Raw genomic sequence first — 17496 nt, 5'->3', positions numbered from 1 at the left:
CCAGGTGGTCGACATGAAACCGTGGAACGTTGAGTTTCTTTGCTGGACGCTGAAGATTAGTGGGGATATCAACTTGGTAATTGAGGCGCGCGTGATCAACGACAGCGAGAATTTTATCTAATTGTATGATTATAAGTGCGAGACCTCTTTCGTTTATCTGAAAACATTTTATTCAGGAACGAATTCCTAATTGCGAGTCTTGTTTGTTAACAAATAGTGTATATACATGATACTTTAATAGAAAGGATTATTTATTTGAATATGTAATAGAAAAATTATTCATGAAGCTCATTTTGTATTAACTTTATAATATTATACTTATTCACCAGTTATATTGAATTAAATTTGTGTAGTTTTGAAACACTTATGGCGGGAAAATTCAAACGTAAGATTCACTCATGAGAGCCTATTTAAGACAGATAATAATAAAATTAAGTTTGTTCTTCAAAAAATTGTTCATAAAGCCTGTAATTATGATTTAACATCATTTTTATATGTTTGTTAATGAACTATGCTGTGTTTGGTTAGATTTATACGTAGAGATATCTGCAGCGCTTTTGGCGGGAAAATTCAAACGTAAGGTTTACTCATAAGAGCCTATTTAAGATAGATAAAAATAAAATTGAATTTGTTCTTCAAAAAATTGTTCATAAAGCCTATAATTATGATTCAACATCATTTTTATATGTTTGTCAATGAACTATGCTGTGTTTGGTTAGATTTCTACGTAGAGATCTCTGCAGCGTCTTTGGCGGGAAATTTGAAACCGCCCAATGTCAGATTATCTCCCGGAAGACTATCTCAGGTGCAACTCAATAAAATAAAAGAGCCCGATGACTTTTGCGAAACTTGAAGAGTCTGCCAGCAAATAAAACGCGAAGGGAAGAATTATTGAATGGATGTTCCGTGGGAGTAACTTTACGAGAGCCGATGAATCTCGTGTCAAATGAAATGTGAAAAACTTGTCGAATAAAGGTCCCGCGTAATTTTACGAGAGTCAAGGAGTTCTCCATCAAATGAAATGTAAAATAATCTCTGAATGAAACTGCTCGGCACGAATGAGGCTTGATTTACGCGCAATACTGAAAGCAATCTTCAATGGGAAGAGCGGAAATGTAGAACTAATAATTTTTCTATGGTCACTTTTGAATATGCGCTTCGTGATGAACTTTGGGAACGGAGTAATTTTAATACCACTGTATTTTTTATAATTGTTATATTTTTTTACAAATTTTTATATTTGTTGTAGTTTATTGTATGTACAAATAATAAGGTGGAGGGTTTTGAGGGAAAATGGCGAATTAAGTTTACGGGTTTTCAGAATTTTTAGATTTTTAGATTTTTAGATTTTTGGATCTTTAGATTCGCAAGTTTACGTATTCCAGAATCCTTAGGTACTCAAATGTCCACATTCTAGAATTCCTAGGACTCCAAATCCATTTTAGGATATCTACGTATACAAGTCCCTACATTCCTAGTTTCTACAATTTTCAAATCTCTGACAGCCCAAATTTCTAGCTTCCCAAATTCCCAAATTTTCGAATCCCTGAATCCCCAAATCTCAGCACATCCCAATTTCTAAACTCTCAGATTTCCACTCATTCCAATCCCTAAGTCCTCAGATCTCCACACATCCCAATCCTTAAATCCTCAGATCTCCACACATCTCAATCCCTAAGTCCTCAGATCTCCACTTATCCCAATTCCTAAATCCCCAGATCTCCACACATCCCAATCCCTAAGTCCTTAGATCTCCACACATCCCAATTCCTAAATCCCCAGATCTCCACACATCCCAATCCCTAAGTCCTCAGATCTCCACTCATCCTAATCCCTAAACCCCCAGATCTCCACACATCCAAATCCCTGAATCCGCAGATCTCCACATACCCTAATCCCTAAACTCCCAGATCTCCACACACCGTAATCCCTAAACCCCCAGATCTCCACACATCCCAATCCCCAAGTCCTCAGATCTCCACATATCTCAATCCCTAAACCCCCAGATCTCCACACATCCCAATCCCTAAATCCCCAAATCTCTACACATCCCAATTCCTAAATCTCCAAATTTCCACACATCCCAATCCCTAAACCCCCAGATCTCCACATACCCTAATCCCTAAACCCCCAGATCTCCACACATCCCACTCCCTAAATTCCCAGATCTCCACACATCCCAATCCCCAAATCCCCAAATCTCCACAAATCTCCAATTGTCCTCACATCCCAATCCCTAAACCCTGATCTCCCATCCTCCCCCTAACTCCCCAAATCTCAACACACTCCACTCCCTAAATCCCCACATCACTTCCAAACCTTCATAACCCAGAATCTAAAGTTCCAGAAGTAGAGAACCCCAGGCACCGTCTATCGCCAAATTCCCTGCCTCACCATAAGTCCATAGGTAGTCCTTAACATGTCACCAATTTCACAAAACTCAGCGAATAATTTTCCGACACTTTCCCGCCGCGATATTATGATTAGGCGGACACCTGATGGGCGCTGTAATGATCTGCCTGCTGTCTACCTGCGGAAGCGGTGTGGTCACATCAGCTGTAGACGCATTTGTGCTATTCGATTGACCCGGCGGGTTGAAAATGAAATTCACACGTTCCTTGAACGTGTCCCCGACTCTTTCGTGCACTTCCTTCAACTTATCGCCGAGCTTCTTCAGCATGGGACCCTTCTCCTGGCTGAAGAAGAATCCGTGAGAAAGTGCCGTCAGCAGGAGCAACAGAAGACAGGCGAAACGATGATGTCCCATTCTCGTAACGTTGAAATCTTGAAGAGGGAATAAGTTGTCGGTGAGTCGATACGAGCGAAATGAACACCGGGCGATATTTCACGATCATGCTCGACGACGGAGGAATATCTCGTTTGGACAGCCTGTATCAGAAGTTAGTAGCTGTTTGCGCGGCAAGTGCGGATAAAATTGTTCCGCGGTGCCTCTTTCGTTGACGAACGACGGAAACTTCGCGGGTTGGAAAGTTTTCTCGGGGAAGAAGTCCCTAATGGGCTTTGGCAAAGTTATAGCGCGGTGTATTTGTACTTGGGGGCTGTACAAAGTGTTTTGTTGGGGAATCTGCTTTGTACTACATGTATGATCAATTTAATGTATCAGCAAGATTGTACTAAATCAACCTGTACTATTCGCTTTATATTTGTATAATGATGTGTGCAATGTAATAAGATTTTTATGTATTATTGACGTACGAGACATGTCTTTTGAAACAGCCTGTATAGTCACTGACAGTAGAAGAGAGAAGTGTTTGTGAATTTTTTAGTATTCTCTTAAATAAAGACTGTGGGAGATGATTTGACTTGTCAAGACTCTTGTTATAGAAATTAATATTGTGGGATTATGAAACAGCCTGTATAAAGAAAAACCTATATAAATTATTGAGATGATCATAGTCTTTTTGTTTATAGTCTGAACAAAATAAGCTGTGAGATGATTTGACTTGTCAGTCAAGACTTGTCAGTATGAAAGAAATTAATGTAGTGGGATTATGAAACAACCTGTATAAAGTAAAAGCCTATATAAATTAAGTCAGATGGTCATAGTCTTTTTCTTCATAGTCTGAACAGAATAGCCTGTGAGATGATTTGACTTGTCAGACAAGACTTGTCAGTATAAAAGAAATTAATATTGTGTCATTATGAAACAGCCTGTATAAAGTAAAAGCCTATATAAATTATTAAGATGGTCATAGTCTTTTTCTTCATAGTCTGAACAGAATAGCCTGTGAGATGATTTGACTTGTCAGACAAGACTTGTCAGTATAAAAGAAATTAATATTGTGTCATTATGAAACAGCCTGTATAAAGTAAAAGCCTATATAAATTATTAAAATGGTCATAGTCTTTTTCTTCATAGTCTGAACAGAATAGCCTGTGAGATGATTTGACTTGTCAGTATAAAAGAAATTAATATTGTGTCATTATGAAACAGCCTGTATAAAGTAAAACCCTACATAGATTAAGCCAGATGGTCATAGTCTTTTTGTTCATAGTCTGTACAGAATAACCTGTGAGACAATTTGACTTGTCCATCAAGACTTGTCAGTACAAAAGAAATTAATATTGTGGTATTATGAAACAGCCTGTATAAAGTAAAATCCTAAATTAATAAAGTAAAAATAGATTATTAATATGATCAAGTTTTTTTGTACATAATCTGAACCTATAACCAAGCTTGTTAAAATGTATCTCAAAGTTATCAAATTCAGACCGAGTCACAGTTAATGAAACACCCTGTACTGCACATTCTCCACGAACTTCGTATCAGAACTTCCCAACTGGAATCTCTATCTACACTAATCGTACTTCAATGTTGTCATAAGTGACCCTAATCCACTTACAACAAATGAAACACCCTGTACTACGAACCGACTAAGACTTCCTCTGAAACTTCCAGATTGGAATCTCTGTTCACAACTTCAATATTATCACTCCTGAACTGGGTCACACTAAATGAAACACCCTGTAAACTCAAGAGTATCTCGGAAACTTCCACACTCTCTCTGTCCATACTTCAATAACGCGTGTACGATAAATGAAGCACCCTGTATAAACACAACATACCTTTAGAACTAGAGTTTAGATTGCAATCCAAGATCCTGGCTCGTATGCAAAGTCGCTCAGGAATATCAGAAAGCTATGAAACAACCTGTAGAATGAAAGAAGAGACAAATGATACAATTGACAAATTTCCGAGCGAACAAAGCGCAGAGGGTTCGTTGAGCAATTATTCAGCGATTTATTACCGTATCCCGGGTGGTCTCTCCGAGTCGTCGACACCGTCCGCGTATCTCTCGCGAGCCTCCACAAGACTATAAGACCCGTTGCCCCATAACTTTTCACCACCATAGAATGAAATAAAGCCGTCGGACGAACAGAGTGTAGTTCACGGTCCAAGTAACTCGTACAAACAGCGGGATCGTTCTGTGAACGGCGACAATGACGATCTAGAAAGAGAAGAAGCCAGGCCAACAGATTCTAGCCGTGACGGCGTATCATCTTTTTTTTTTATTGGGGTCAAGAGTGCACTTCGTTATCTGCGCCGGGAATTTGTATCGGTATAAATTGTTTTTGCCCGATATATACGCTGGCTGGCCTCGTTTCACGATTCGTGGTTATCTATCGTGGCCTAAATCACCCTCTTCTTCTTCCACGCGTTAATCTCCTTGGACGAGATACCTGTAACGTTCTTCTCGTCGAGGCTAATCTCTGGACGATAGGACGCTTCTTCGGTAACCGTCGTTATGTATGTATATTGTTTCAGTGGGATTTGGCGGAAATTTGGGGATTTAGAGGGATACGTTTGGGGAATTTTGGGATTTGGAAGCTTGGGGAATTGGGGAAGGTGGAAATTGGGGAATGTATTAATTGGGGAATGATGGAATTGGAGAATGATGGAATTGGGGAATGATGGAATTGGAGAATGATGGAATTGGGGAATGATGGACTTGGGGAATGATGGAATTGGGGAATGATGGAATTGGAGAACTTTCTAATTGGGAAATTATGGAATTGAGAAATATAGTAATTAGGGAAGGATGGAATTGGAGAACGTAGGAACTGGGGAATGTGGGAATTGAGGAATGTGGGAATTGGGAAACGTAGTAATTAGGGAAAGATGGAATTGGAGAACGTAGGAACTGGAGAATGTGGGAATTGAGGAATGTAGGAATTGGGGAATGTGGAAATTGGGGAATGTGGGAATTGGGGAGTGTAGGAATTGGGGAATGATGGAATTGGAGAACTTTCTAATTGGGAAATTATGGAATTGAGAAATATAGTAATTAGAGAAGGATGGAATTGGAGAACGTAGGAACTGGGGAATGTGGGAATTGAGGAATGTGGGAATTGAGGAATGTGGGAATTGGGAAACGTAGTAATTAGGGAAAGATGGAAATGGAGAACGTAGGAACTGGAGAATGTGGGAATTGAGGAATGTGGGAATTGGGGAATGTGGAAATTGGGGAATGTGGAAATTGGGGAATGTGGGAATTGGGGAATGTGGGAATTGGGGAATGATGGAATTGGGAAACGTAGTAATTAGGGAAAGATGGAAATGGAGAACGTAAGAATTAGAGAATGTGGAAATTGAGGAATGTGGGAATTGGTGAATGTAGGAATTGGGGAATGTAGTTCGTCATAAAAGTTGCAATGTCCAAAAAGAAATGTCATGTGATGTAACATGTACACTATTTATACGAGCAACATATTTAAATATCTACATAACAAAGAACATAAAAGTATTTTTAAATTCTTGCATCACATCCCCAATTCCTGATACCTAATCATACATATATTACAACACGCACATATATAGCACGAATCTGTTACATAATAGATCATGTTAACGAGATAACTACTAACGATGTTTACGAATAACGTCGCAACAGATAGCCTGCATCGCGGAAAAATGAAAAAGTAAATATTAAAATTGCGTGATACTCGAATGCACATTTCGTAGATTGCTTTTTAAATAATTTTGCACAGTAGCAGATGATGCAAGAAGTAATAAAACGAAGAAATACAAAACTCGGTATTTCGTTGTTAACGTTTCTGTATAGGGTGTACTTGCACGTTCGCGTTGTAATAACCGTGTTCGTACAAAGGCGACAACTTACTTGCAAATTACAAGAAAAGTAGTACTTCAGCGGGCCACTTCAAGCGGACCACGTTTAATCCGACCGCGTATATTTAAAGAACGCGGTAAACTTTACGGAAGGAAAACTGTTTGAATCTTTTGCAGTCGAGGCTTGCAATTAAACGCGATAATTTGGATTGGATTATGCACGGTGATAAAGAATTTAAAAAGATATTTAACGTCAAAGAGATGGAGAGGGAAATTTATTTTTGGCGCTGTGTATTTTTATTGCAAGGCTAAGTTCGGGGAGATGGGGGCTTTAGATGGAGGAATTTGCAGATAGCAATTTTTCAGTTTGGATGTTTTATGGTTATTGAGATTTGGGAATTTTTGGAGTGACAAATTTTATAAGTTTCCACATTTTCCAATTCCATCATTTTTCAATTCCATCATTCCCCAATTCCATCACTTCTTAAATCCATCATTTCCCAATTCCATCATTCCCCAATTCCATTATTCCCGAATTTCACCATTCTCCAATTCCATTATTCTCCAATTCTATCATTCCCCAATTCCACCATTCTCCAATTCCACTCTCCCCAATTCCCACACTCCCCAATTCTCACATTCCCCAATTCCCACATTCCCCAATTCCTACATTCCCTAATTACTACATTGCCCAATTCCCACATTCCCCAATTCCTACATTCCCAATTCCCACATTCCTCAATCTCCACCTTCCTCAATACCATATTCCCCAATTCCCACATTTCCCAATTCCCACATTCTCCAATTCCCACTCTCCCCGATTCCTACTCTCCCCAATTCCTACATTCCTCAACTTTCACATTCGCCAATTCCCACATTCCCTAGTTTTTACCTCCCATATTCCCGAATTTGTCGTATTTTTGTGAGACGAGTAATAATTAATTTCGAGAGGTAATAATTATTCTGAGAACAAGTTATAACAAACATTGTCTCTCGGCAAATTAAAATTAAATATCCCCTTTCTATAATACAACTATGAATAATTAATTTTGTGAGGTAATAATAATTCTTTGCTGAATTTCTAAAAAACATCGCACCCTCTTTCACAAATAAAAATGAAATGTCTCCTTTTTAAATACGAATAATTAATGATAATAGTAAGTGATAATTCGTTGCTGAAGATATTCCTCACAGAAATAATAAAAATTAAGGGATGATAATTGGTTGAAGTTCGTAAAAGGTTTGTGGTGAAGTGTAAAGATAGGAGAGCGGTAGATAGAGAACAAAAATTGACCAGAGAATTTGTAGTTGGAAGAATACAAGAGATATCTTCGGTATAGATCTGGCCGCGGGTGACAATGGCGGCCGCAGCTATTGGCCCGTTTCACAAGCACGGCCCATATCAATACCCCTTTGTTGCACATGACTGAGTCCGGGATAAAATCCCTCTTCCCCTTTTCTCTGGCCATACCGGCAGAAAGCCGAGAAATAATGCGCAAACTTCTACTCAGACGAAATCCTTTGGAAAAATATTTCTTACGCTTCTATGGAACACCTCGAGCGTGGTCGAAACGCTTTTTGTCCGGGAAACGTTATATATATTGTTTCAACTGCGATTCTCTGTCCATGCAACCAACAATTTTCAACAACCTTTTCAAGCTATTTAAACATCTCTTTAAACCCTTCTTCCGTCTTTTCTTACTGCTACTTTTGTTACGCAAACATAACCTCTATACGGATACTTCACTCATTCGAAATTCTCGCGTTATCTTTACTATCAAAATTTCTGCTATTCTTCTTTACTTTGCTTTTTATGAAGATGTTCTTTTTAGCAACTTGTTAAATAACTGGTTAAAAATGTCGGATTGTAACAACATTTGCAAATGAAAAATTATTTAAGAAATTTCTTATTGTAACAGCGCATGTAAATAATAGCAGATGTTCTTTTTAGCAACTTGTTAAATAACAGGTTAAAAATGTCGTATTGTAACAACATTTGCACATGAAAAATTATTTAAGAAATTTTTTATTGTAACAGCACATGGAAATAAAAGGAGATGTTCTTTTTAGCAACTTGTTAAATAACTGGTTAAAAATGTCGTATTGTAACAACATTTGCAAATGAAAAATTATTTAAGAAATTTCTTATTGTAACAGCACATGTAAATAAAAGGAGATGTTCTTTTTAGCAACTTGTTAAATAACTGGTTAAAAATGTCGTATTGTAACAACATTTGCACATGAAAAATTATTTAAGAAATTTCTTATTGTAACAGCACATGTAAATAAAAAAAAGATGTTCTTTTTATCAACTTGTTAAATAACAAGTTAAAAATGTCGTATTGTAGCAATACGTGCAAGTGAAAAATTATTTAAGAAATTTCTTATTGTAACAGCACATGTAAATAAAAAGAGATGTTCTTTTTATCAACTTGTTAAATAACAAGTTAAAAATGTTGTATTGTAACAACACATGCAAATGAAAAATTATTTAAGAAATTTCTTATTGTAACAGCACATGTACATAAATGAAAAATTGTTTTAAAAATTTCATATTGTAAAAGTATATGCAAATGAAAAATTATTTTTAAAATTTCATATTGTAACAGTACATGTAAATAAAAAATTATTCTAAAAGTCACATAATTTAAAGGAACTTATAAATGAAAAATTATTTTAAAAATATCATACTGTAACAGTACATGTAAATAAAAAATTATTCTAAAAGTCACATAATTTAAAGGAACTTATAAATGGAAAATTATTTTAAAATCATCATACTGTAACAGAACATGTAAATAAAAAATTATTCTCTAAGAGACACATTTTAAAAGTACATTAAAAATTATTTCAAAACTGTCCCACTATAAAAGAGCAAATTAAAAAAAATATTCTTCAAACTTCATACTGTAAAATATAAATTAAAAATTATTTAACAACACAAAAACTGCACCTACACATTTTAAACATGCAAAATAATTTTAATTGTCAAAAAATAAATTGTGCAACATTTTTAACAAATTAAAAATTTATAACAAGTTAAAAATTTAGAGTAAAAATATGAAGTTACAAAAGATATACAAATTTGAAAAATTCCTAAAAATATATTTTGTAAAATTTGAGGCAGTAAAAGTAAGAGCGAAAAAGAGCCAGTGTTACGTGCATTGACCAAATGGAGCAGGCGTGAACATTGATTGATCCGTTTAATAGTGCAAGTGATATCTGATCGAGTCAGAGTGATTCGATCCGCAACGAATCTAATAAAGCAAATGAATGGTCAATCTGTAAAATCAGTTATCGGTATCACCGATCCGTATTATCATAACGAAATCCGTGCAAAAGTGGATGTTGTTACGTCCGTGACACGGTATTCAAATGATGAACAGGTTGTAGGTCAGCGTTGAATATTGTATGAGTTGTTTGGATGGCAAAGTTGAATTTATTACGTAAACTTCACACACGAACATGATACTTCAACTATAAGGTGATAATACGGTTCTGCATAATTTATTGCGACAATGTTCCTGAATAATGAGCATCTTAAAACATCTCGAACTGTTTACCTTGGACTTTTTGATCGCCTCAATATTTGAAATTTTAATTATCGTTGGATTAAAAGTAGACTTTCGAAAAATTCCCTCGACCGAGAGCGAAAGTTTACATTGCAGAAATGTTGAATTTCGCTTGATCGAGTTATTACGACACTGTATCTTATATTCTCCATAACGCAAAGTACACAGCCGTGTATGCCATCCTCTCTTCGCCACCTTTCCGTAACTTCGAAGTTGCAGGAGTTCGTAAGGCAGCAAACAACGCCGAGTCAATGATTAAACACGGTTTATTACCAAAGCAGGCTATTGTGCAACGTTGAAATATTTATAGAACCGGAGAAATTGGGTGCAAAACCATTGACTCGCGCTGTTTCCTCCTAACTTTCGACGTGCGAGTTCGGGGAGCAAACAATGGCGAATTCTTGATCGCGATGCTTTCTGAAGCGTGATTGAAATATTTCGGAATATGAGAGAAATCATTTTGTGTCCTTAATATTGCTGGTGTGTGACACAGGTGGTGTGGATATTTATTTTTGAAACGTAAGAAGAAAGTGCGTCACTGACTTCACTGACTTTAATAATATACTACTTTATATTATTAATTTTATAGAGGTTTAAATAACAAAAAATGGATGTACAGTGAGTATAACATTTATTTTTGAAGTATTCGATTGCATAATATTAATAACTTTAAGTGGAGAAAGAATGTGGATGAATAATCACTGACTTGCACTACTAGTTACCAACCTTAAGGCTGGCAGTGTTTGTGACAACAATAAACTTCACAGTTCATATTGTTAATTTTACAGTTGCTTAAATAACTAAAAATAGATGTACAGTTAGTATAGCATTTATTTTTGAAGTATTCTCTTGCATAAAATTAATATTTTCATGTGGAGAAAGAATGTGGGTGAACAATCACTGACTTGCACTACTAGTTACCAACCTTAAGGCTGGCAGTGTTTGTGACAAGAATAAACTTCACAGTTCATATTGTTAATTTTACAGGTGCTTAAATAACTAAAAATGGATGTACAGTGAGTATAACATTTATTTTTAAAGTATTCTCTTGCATAAAATTAATATTTTTGTATGGAGAAAGAATGTGGATGAATAATCACTGACTTGCACTACTAGTTACCAACCTTAAGGCTGGCAGTGTTTGTGACAACAATAAACTTCACAGTTCACATTGTTAATTTTACAGGTGCTTAAATAACTAAAAATAGATGTACAGTGAGTATAACATTTATTCTTGAAGTATTCGATTGCATGAAATTAATATTTTTGTGTGGAGAAAGAATGTGCATGAATAATCACTGACTTGCACTACTAGTTACCAACCTTAAGGCTGGCAGTGTTTGTGACAATAATAAACTTCACAGTTCACATTGTTAATTTTACAGGTGCTTAAATAACTAAAAATAGATGTACAGTGAGTATAACATTTATTTTTGAAGTATTCTCTTGCATAAAATTAATATTTTCATGTGGAGAACGAATGTGCATGAATAATCACTGACTTGCACTACTTGTTTCTATTGTTAATACTGTTAATTTTACAGCTTCTCACAAAATAACAAAAATCACATGTGCAGTGAGTATACTACTTATTTTTTAAGTATTCTACTATATAATATTGATATCTTTGCATGCAAAAAGAATGTGTCTGAATAATCACTGACTTATACTACCTGTTACCAACTTTAACCTTGCCAATGTTTATACCAACAATAAACAACTAATTAAAGCTTATACAATAAATGTCAGAACGAATTTACAAACCTCTACTAACAAAATTTTAACAAAAGTGAAAATTCTAACTTTCATTTTCAATTTCATCCAAAAAATATGAAATCCATTAAACTCAGACAAATCTTGATGAAATATAAGTTTATAACGCGACTGGAAGTTCCGAGGAAGCATTTCAACAGATTTATCGTTCTACCTTCGACGTCTCCATAATCTTTATACTTGACTCGGCATCCCTTTCTCTTCTGCCCCTTTTCCTCTGGAATTGCTTCCGTATCCGAGTTTCATTTTCCATTCCGTTATATTTCCGTTGCTTGCAGACTTTTTATTTCTCCATGTACACGACAAATCTTCCCTCTTTTCTTCCCATAGTTCCGTTCTCTTCTATCTTGCCGCATCTAGCGCCATTAACATTTCACCTCGGTGTCGGCCATTTTTGTATCTCACGTGACGGACGCGGTTTAAAAATGGCCGCTCGTGTCGAGAGAAGATAACATTTTCGAGTCTACATTTTTATCTGGTCTTTCTGGTTTATATTTAGTATTCTAGATTATGTTCTTAAATTATTTATAATAATTCTATTTCTAGGTTACCTTCTCACATTTCCTCTTTCTAGATCAGGTTATTAGATTAGGTTATTTCTACTTGTAGGTTAGGTTCGCTTTCTAGGTTACTTATTTCTACATTTCCCTTTTATAGGTTAAATCATTACTCTCTCTTTCTACGTTCTTCTTACAGTTCTTTCTAGGTTATGTAGTTCTTACAGTTCTTTCTAGGTTAGGTTCCAGGTTAAATCCGATCTACTCTCCCTTGTTAAGCTCTCGTTCTACATTAAATCTCTCTTACACTTTCTAGGTTATGTTCTATTCCTTTCTAGGTTAGGTCATCTTCTCTACCATCACAATTTCACACATCTTAAATATTTTTAAATACGATCGATTGACAAGAAAGGTAAAAAGGTTAGACGAAAACTATTTACGAGAAAATGGCTCCGTTTATTACCTGAGATTACGTAAACCCTATTACGAAGAAGATGGAGAAAAGAGGTTATCCCGTGACTATAGATCCCTGCTCCTCGAACTGTAAATAACTTGATTGCGAATGCCAACGTTCGACAAAAGATACGTTCAAGTGATATTCGATTTAACCCTACGGTAGGGGGGTTGGTACCGCGCGTTTCCTCTTTGTCCGAACGCTTTTCGATGCATTTTCGATGAAACACCGGCTGACTCGAATTAATTTCCTCCGAGTTATTGTTTCAGGTCCCGTGTTCCAGTTGGTGACTCGGAAACTTTCGCTTAGGAATGTCCGTGTGTACCGTAATAATATCAACTTTGTGCAGATATCACGCGATTCGATGAAATGGTGGACGTATTAGATTGTTGCATATCAAATGCACGTCTAGATACATTCCTTATCTCCCAGAACATATCTTTGAGTGTCACAATACATCAATTTAAATAATGTTATTTAATAAAAATACCTACATAAAAATTTTACTGATGTGCTCAATATAAAATGGCTGACTAACTTCACCTAACCTCAATTGATTTTGAAGTCTCTGTTTAGACTGGCTGAAGATAACGTATCTTCGAGTGTCACTGAACATCAATTTAAACAATGTTATTTAATAAAAATATCTACATAAAAATTTCACTGATGTGCTCAATATAAAATGGCTGACTAACTTCACCTAACCTCAATTGATTTTGAAGTCTCTGTTTAGACTGGCTGAAGATAACGTATCTTCGAGTGTCACAATACATCAATTTGAATAATGTTATTTAATAAAAATACCTACATAAAAATTTCACTGATGTACTCAATATAAAATGGCTGACTAATTCCATCTAACCTTAATTAACTCTGAAATCTCTATTTAGTCTGGCCAAAGATAAAATTTCTTCGACTGTCACAGTTCATCAGTTTAAACAATGTAATTTAATAAAAATACCTACATAAAAATTTCACTGATGTACTCGATACAAAATGGCTGACTAATTCCATCTAACCTTAATTAACTCTGAAATCTCAATTTAGTTTGGCTAAAGATAAAATTTCTTCGAGTGTCACAGTGCATCAATTTGTACACTAATTTGATTAATTTAATAAAAATAGCTGTATAAATATATAAACAAAGTTTCACAGATATCCTCGATACAAAATGGCTGATCAACTTAACCTCAATTAATTTCGAAATCTCTGTTTAGTGCAAAGATATCTTCGACTATCTTATACATCAATTTAATAAAAATATCTAAATAAAGATTTTATACACATACTCCATTCAAAATGGCTACTCATCAATCTTAATAATAATTGATTTTGATGTCCGTTTAATCTAACTAGATTTGGAAAACGTTTCAAATGTTGCTTACGTATCAATTTAAAGCTTGAAGTTTAATAAAGTCATCTGTACGTGGCTTTCATAAATATTCTTAATACAATATGGCTGCTCGTCTATTATAGCACACGGTGACCCATTTTCGAGCACGTTGAAAGTCTGACAACATTTCGTGACATAAAAGCATTTCAAAATGTCACTCATGATACGTCAGTTTAAAGCTTGGAGCTTAATAAAAATACCTGTATAATGATTTCATGAATATTTATGGAAATGATCAATTATAATAATGGCCTAGTTTCAATCGTGTGTGGGTAAAAATATCAAATGCAATTATAGAAGATTGAAAGTTTTATGTTTAGAAAATGGCAGAAATTGTGAATATTGTCTCTGTGAGTGCAAAATGGCTGACATCTGGTTTGCCTGCAAATTGAGTCCCTTGTTTCGACGCAGTTATTTTGACATCAACTTCTCCAAGTTCATCAATCCAATACACCATAAGTACGCCATAGATACAAGTGCCACTTGAAAATACGTCATGAATTCGCATTCCGAAAGTTGCCCTCAAAAAGTATCGAAAACTGGTAACACGAAACTCGTCATCGAGCGAATGGTCCTCCAGCAGACACAGCAAAAAAAAAGCATTCCACATAGAACTTTGTTCGGGCACAGTAATTTTTCCCCCATTTTAATGATCCTGCAGCCTCCAAGTAGTTTCCGATGCGAAGTCGTGGCCCTAATAAACGCCATTCAAAAGTCCCGCGATAAAAAAGAAGAGAGGAGAAGAAACCGTGGAGGAGAGAGAGAAAGAAGTGGAGGAGAAGCAGCTCTTCAACTTGCTCGAATAAGAAGATTTAATGAGCTTATTATACGCGAATTAATGTACACTAATAACACGTTCCTCGAGCCACTCGACACGATGAACACTCGGTAACGATTCCTCGAGCAACGACGCTGTGTTATTTGCACATCGACCTGTCAGCTTGCGAAGAGGAGCGGTGGGGAGAGGGAGAGAGGATGTCACCTTTGAAGTTTCCGTGAACCCCTTAAAGTAGATTATTCGACTAACGTCAACCGTACTTACTGGAATCATCTTCGAGATCTGATACGTGCTATACACTGTATGTCGGAAAAGTAACAGAACTTTTTAAATTTAATAGCACCATTTATAACAACAATTCCATGCGCCCTAATTCCACGCGCCGTAATTCCACGCACTGTAATTCCTCGCGACGTAATTCCACTCACCGTAATTCCACGCGCTGTAGTTCCACGCGTGGTACTCTCACGCGTTGTATTTCCACGCGTGGTATTCTCACGCGCCGTAGTTCCACGCGTGGTACTCTCACGCGCTGTATTTCCACGCGTGGTATTCTCACGCGCTGTAGTTTCACGCGTGGCACTCTCACGCGCCATAGTTCCACGCGTGGCACTCTCATGCGCCGTAGTTCCACGCGTGGTATTCTCACGCGCCGTAATTCCATGCGTAGTACTCTCACGCGCCGTAGTTCCACGCGTGGTACTCTCACGCGCCGTAATTCCATGCGTAGTACTCTCACGCGCCGTAGTTCCACGCGTGGTACTCTCACGCGCCATAGTTCCATGCGTAGTACTCTCACGCGCCGTAGTTCCAAGCGTGGTACTCTCACGCGCCGTAATTTCATGCGCTGTAGTTCCAAGCGAGGTACTCTCACGCGCCATAGTTCCACGCGTGACACTCTCACGCGCCGTAATTCCATGCGTAGTACTCTCACGCGCCGTAATTCCATGCGCTGTAGTTCCAAGCGAGGTACTCTCACGCGCCATAGTTCCACGCGTGGCACTCTCACGCGCCGTAGTTCCACGCGTGGTATTCTCACGCGCCGTAATTCCATGCGCTGTAGTTCCACGCGTTATTAATTCCACGCGCCGTACCTCCACGCGCTGTAATTCCACGCACCGTACTTCTACGCGTCATAATTCTACGCGTTATTAAATCCACGCGTCGTAATTCCTGGCACCGTAACTCTCCACGCTTACTTTTTCGCGAAAAGCAAATCTGTGTATTGCAACACCCTCCAAATTCGCCAGTAATAATATTACAATCCCTAAGAAAGAAAATTTTCATCATTCAACCCTAGGACCATCTCATACCAATATCACATATCTCTGAGAACTTTAATTAAATTTTAACATCCTTAACTTCCTATATCTATCTAACACCTCCTGTATCTAATTTTAATTCGACATTAAAACAAATTAAAGTTGTAATTGCACCCATCGAAAAAGATTGATTCGAAACGGCTCGACGGATCCACAGGTTTTACCCGTTCTTTTTTTTCCCCCTGGAAAATCAACGTCTTGTCGATCACGAGGCGACTCGTCGAACCCCGTGTAAGCATCGTTTGAGATGCAAAACAACGTTTGACATTAACGACCGTGTGTACACGTGTACCCGCCACCTGTGCAAAACGAATGAAAATGTCCCGTGGATGAAGGGGCCTCGGCCGGCACACAATAGAGGGCTGGATATTGAAAATTTATCGGCGGCAGAATGAGTGGATGAACCTTAGCCAGGGCTATTTGTCGGAAATTGAAATATCGAATTTTTGCTGGTACAGAAGCGACGCGATCGAGCCTCGCTTTAATACTCGATCGCACGCGATACATCGGAACGTTTCTTTTTGCATTTTAGAACCACTGATTTTTCAAGGACTCTCCGATTCTGGGGCATCAATTCACGTTCGGCTGCATGAATTTCGATGAAAAAATATACCGGTGGTTTTATTTATTACTTCGTGGGGTTTAATGGAGGTACTTAATTGAACTAATTTAGTATCTTATATGAATTGAACTTATTTAATGGCTGATGTGAATTGGACTAATTTAATGTCTTAGGTGAATTGGGCTAATTTAATGTCTTATGTGAATTGGACTAATTTTATGTTTTATGTGAATTGAATTAATTTAATGTCTTATGTGAATTGGACTAATTTAATGTCTTATGTGAATTGGACTAATTTAATGTCTTATGTGAATTGAATTAATTTAATGTCTTATGTGAATTGGACTAATTTTATGTTTTATGTGAATTGAATTAATTTAATGTCTTATGTGAATTGGACTAATTTAATGTCTTATGTGAATTGGACTAATTTAGTATCTTGTATGAATTGAACTAATTTAATGTCTTATATGAATTGGAATAATTTAATGTCTTATGTGAATTGAACTAATTTAATGTCTTATATGAATTGGAATAATTTAATGTCTTATGAGAA

General features: G+C 36.7%; 2 protein-coding genes across 2 annotated transcripts in view; both read right to left on the bottom strand.

The window, feature by feature from the left end:
* CARPB (Carbonic anhydrase-related protein B) overlaps positions 1–4985 on the bottom strand; it is a 40980-nt gene extending 35995 nt beyond the window's left edge. Inside the window, exons 1-2 of the mRNA XM_012286056.2 lie at positions 4770–4985; positions 4588–4672 (exon numbers count right to left, since the gene is read on the bottom strand). The gene's annotated coding sequence lies outside the window, so the exon portion shown is untranslated. The remainder of the gene's footprint in view (positions 1–4587; positions 4673–4769) is intronic.
* Positions 2441–2767, bottom strand: LOC143265938 (secapin-like). The gene has a single exon (XM_076540633.1). The coding sequence runs from the start codon at positions 2765–2767 to the stop codon at positions 2441–2443; it is 327 nt and encodes a 108-aa protein (XP_076396748.1).
* Positions 4986–17496: the final 12511 nt, after the last annotated feature.

This window comes from Megachile rotundata, chromosome 15, assembly GCF_050947335.1.
Source record: "Megachile rotundata isolate GNS110a chromosome 15, iyMegRotu1, whole genome shotgun sequence".
NCBI classification, from domain to species: Eukaryota; Metazoa; Arthropoda; class Insecta; order Hymenoptera; family Megachilidae; genus Megachile; species Megachile rotundata.
This window is presented reverse-complemented; position numbering and strand designations above follow the sequence as displayed.

What these genes read in the sequence shown, in the direction of transcription:
- LOC143265938 (XM_076540633.1), bottom strand. Translation starts at nt 2,767, where the DNA reads ATGGGACATCATCGTTTCGCCTGTCTTCTGTTGCTCCTGCTGACGGCA.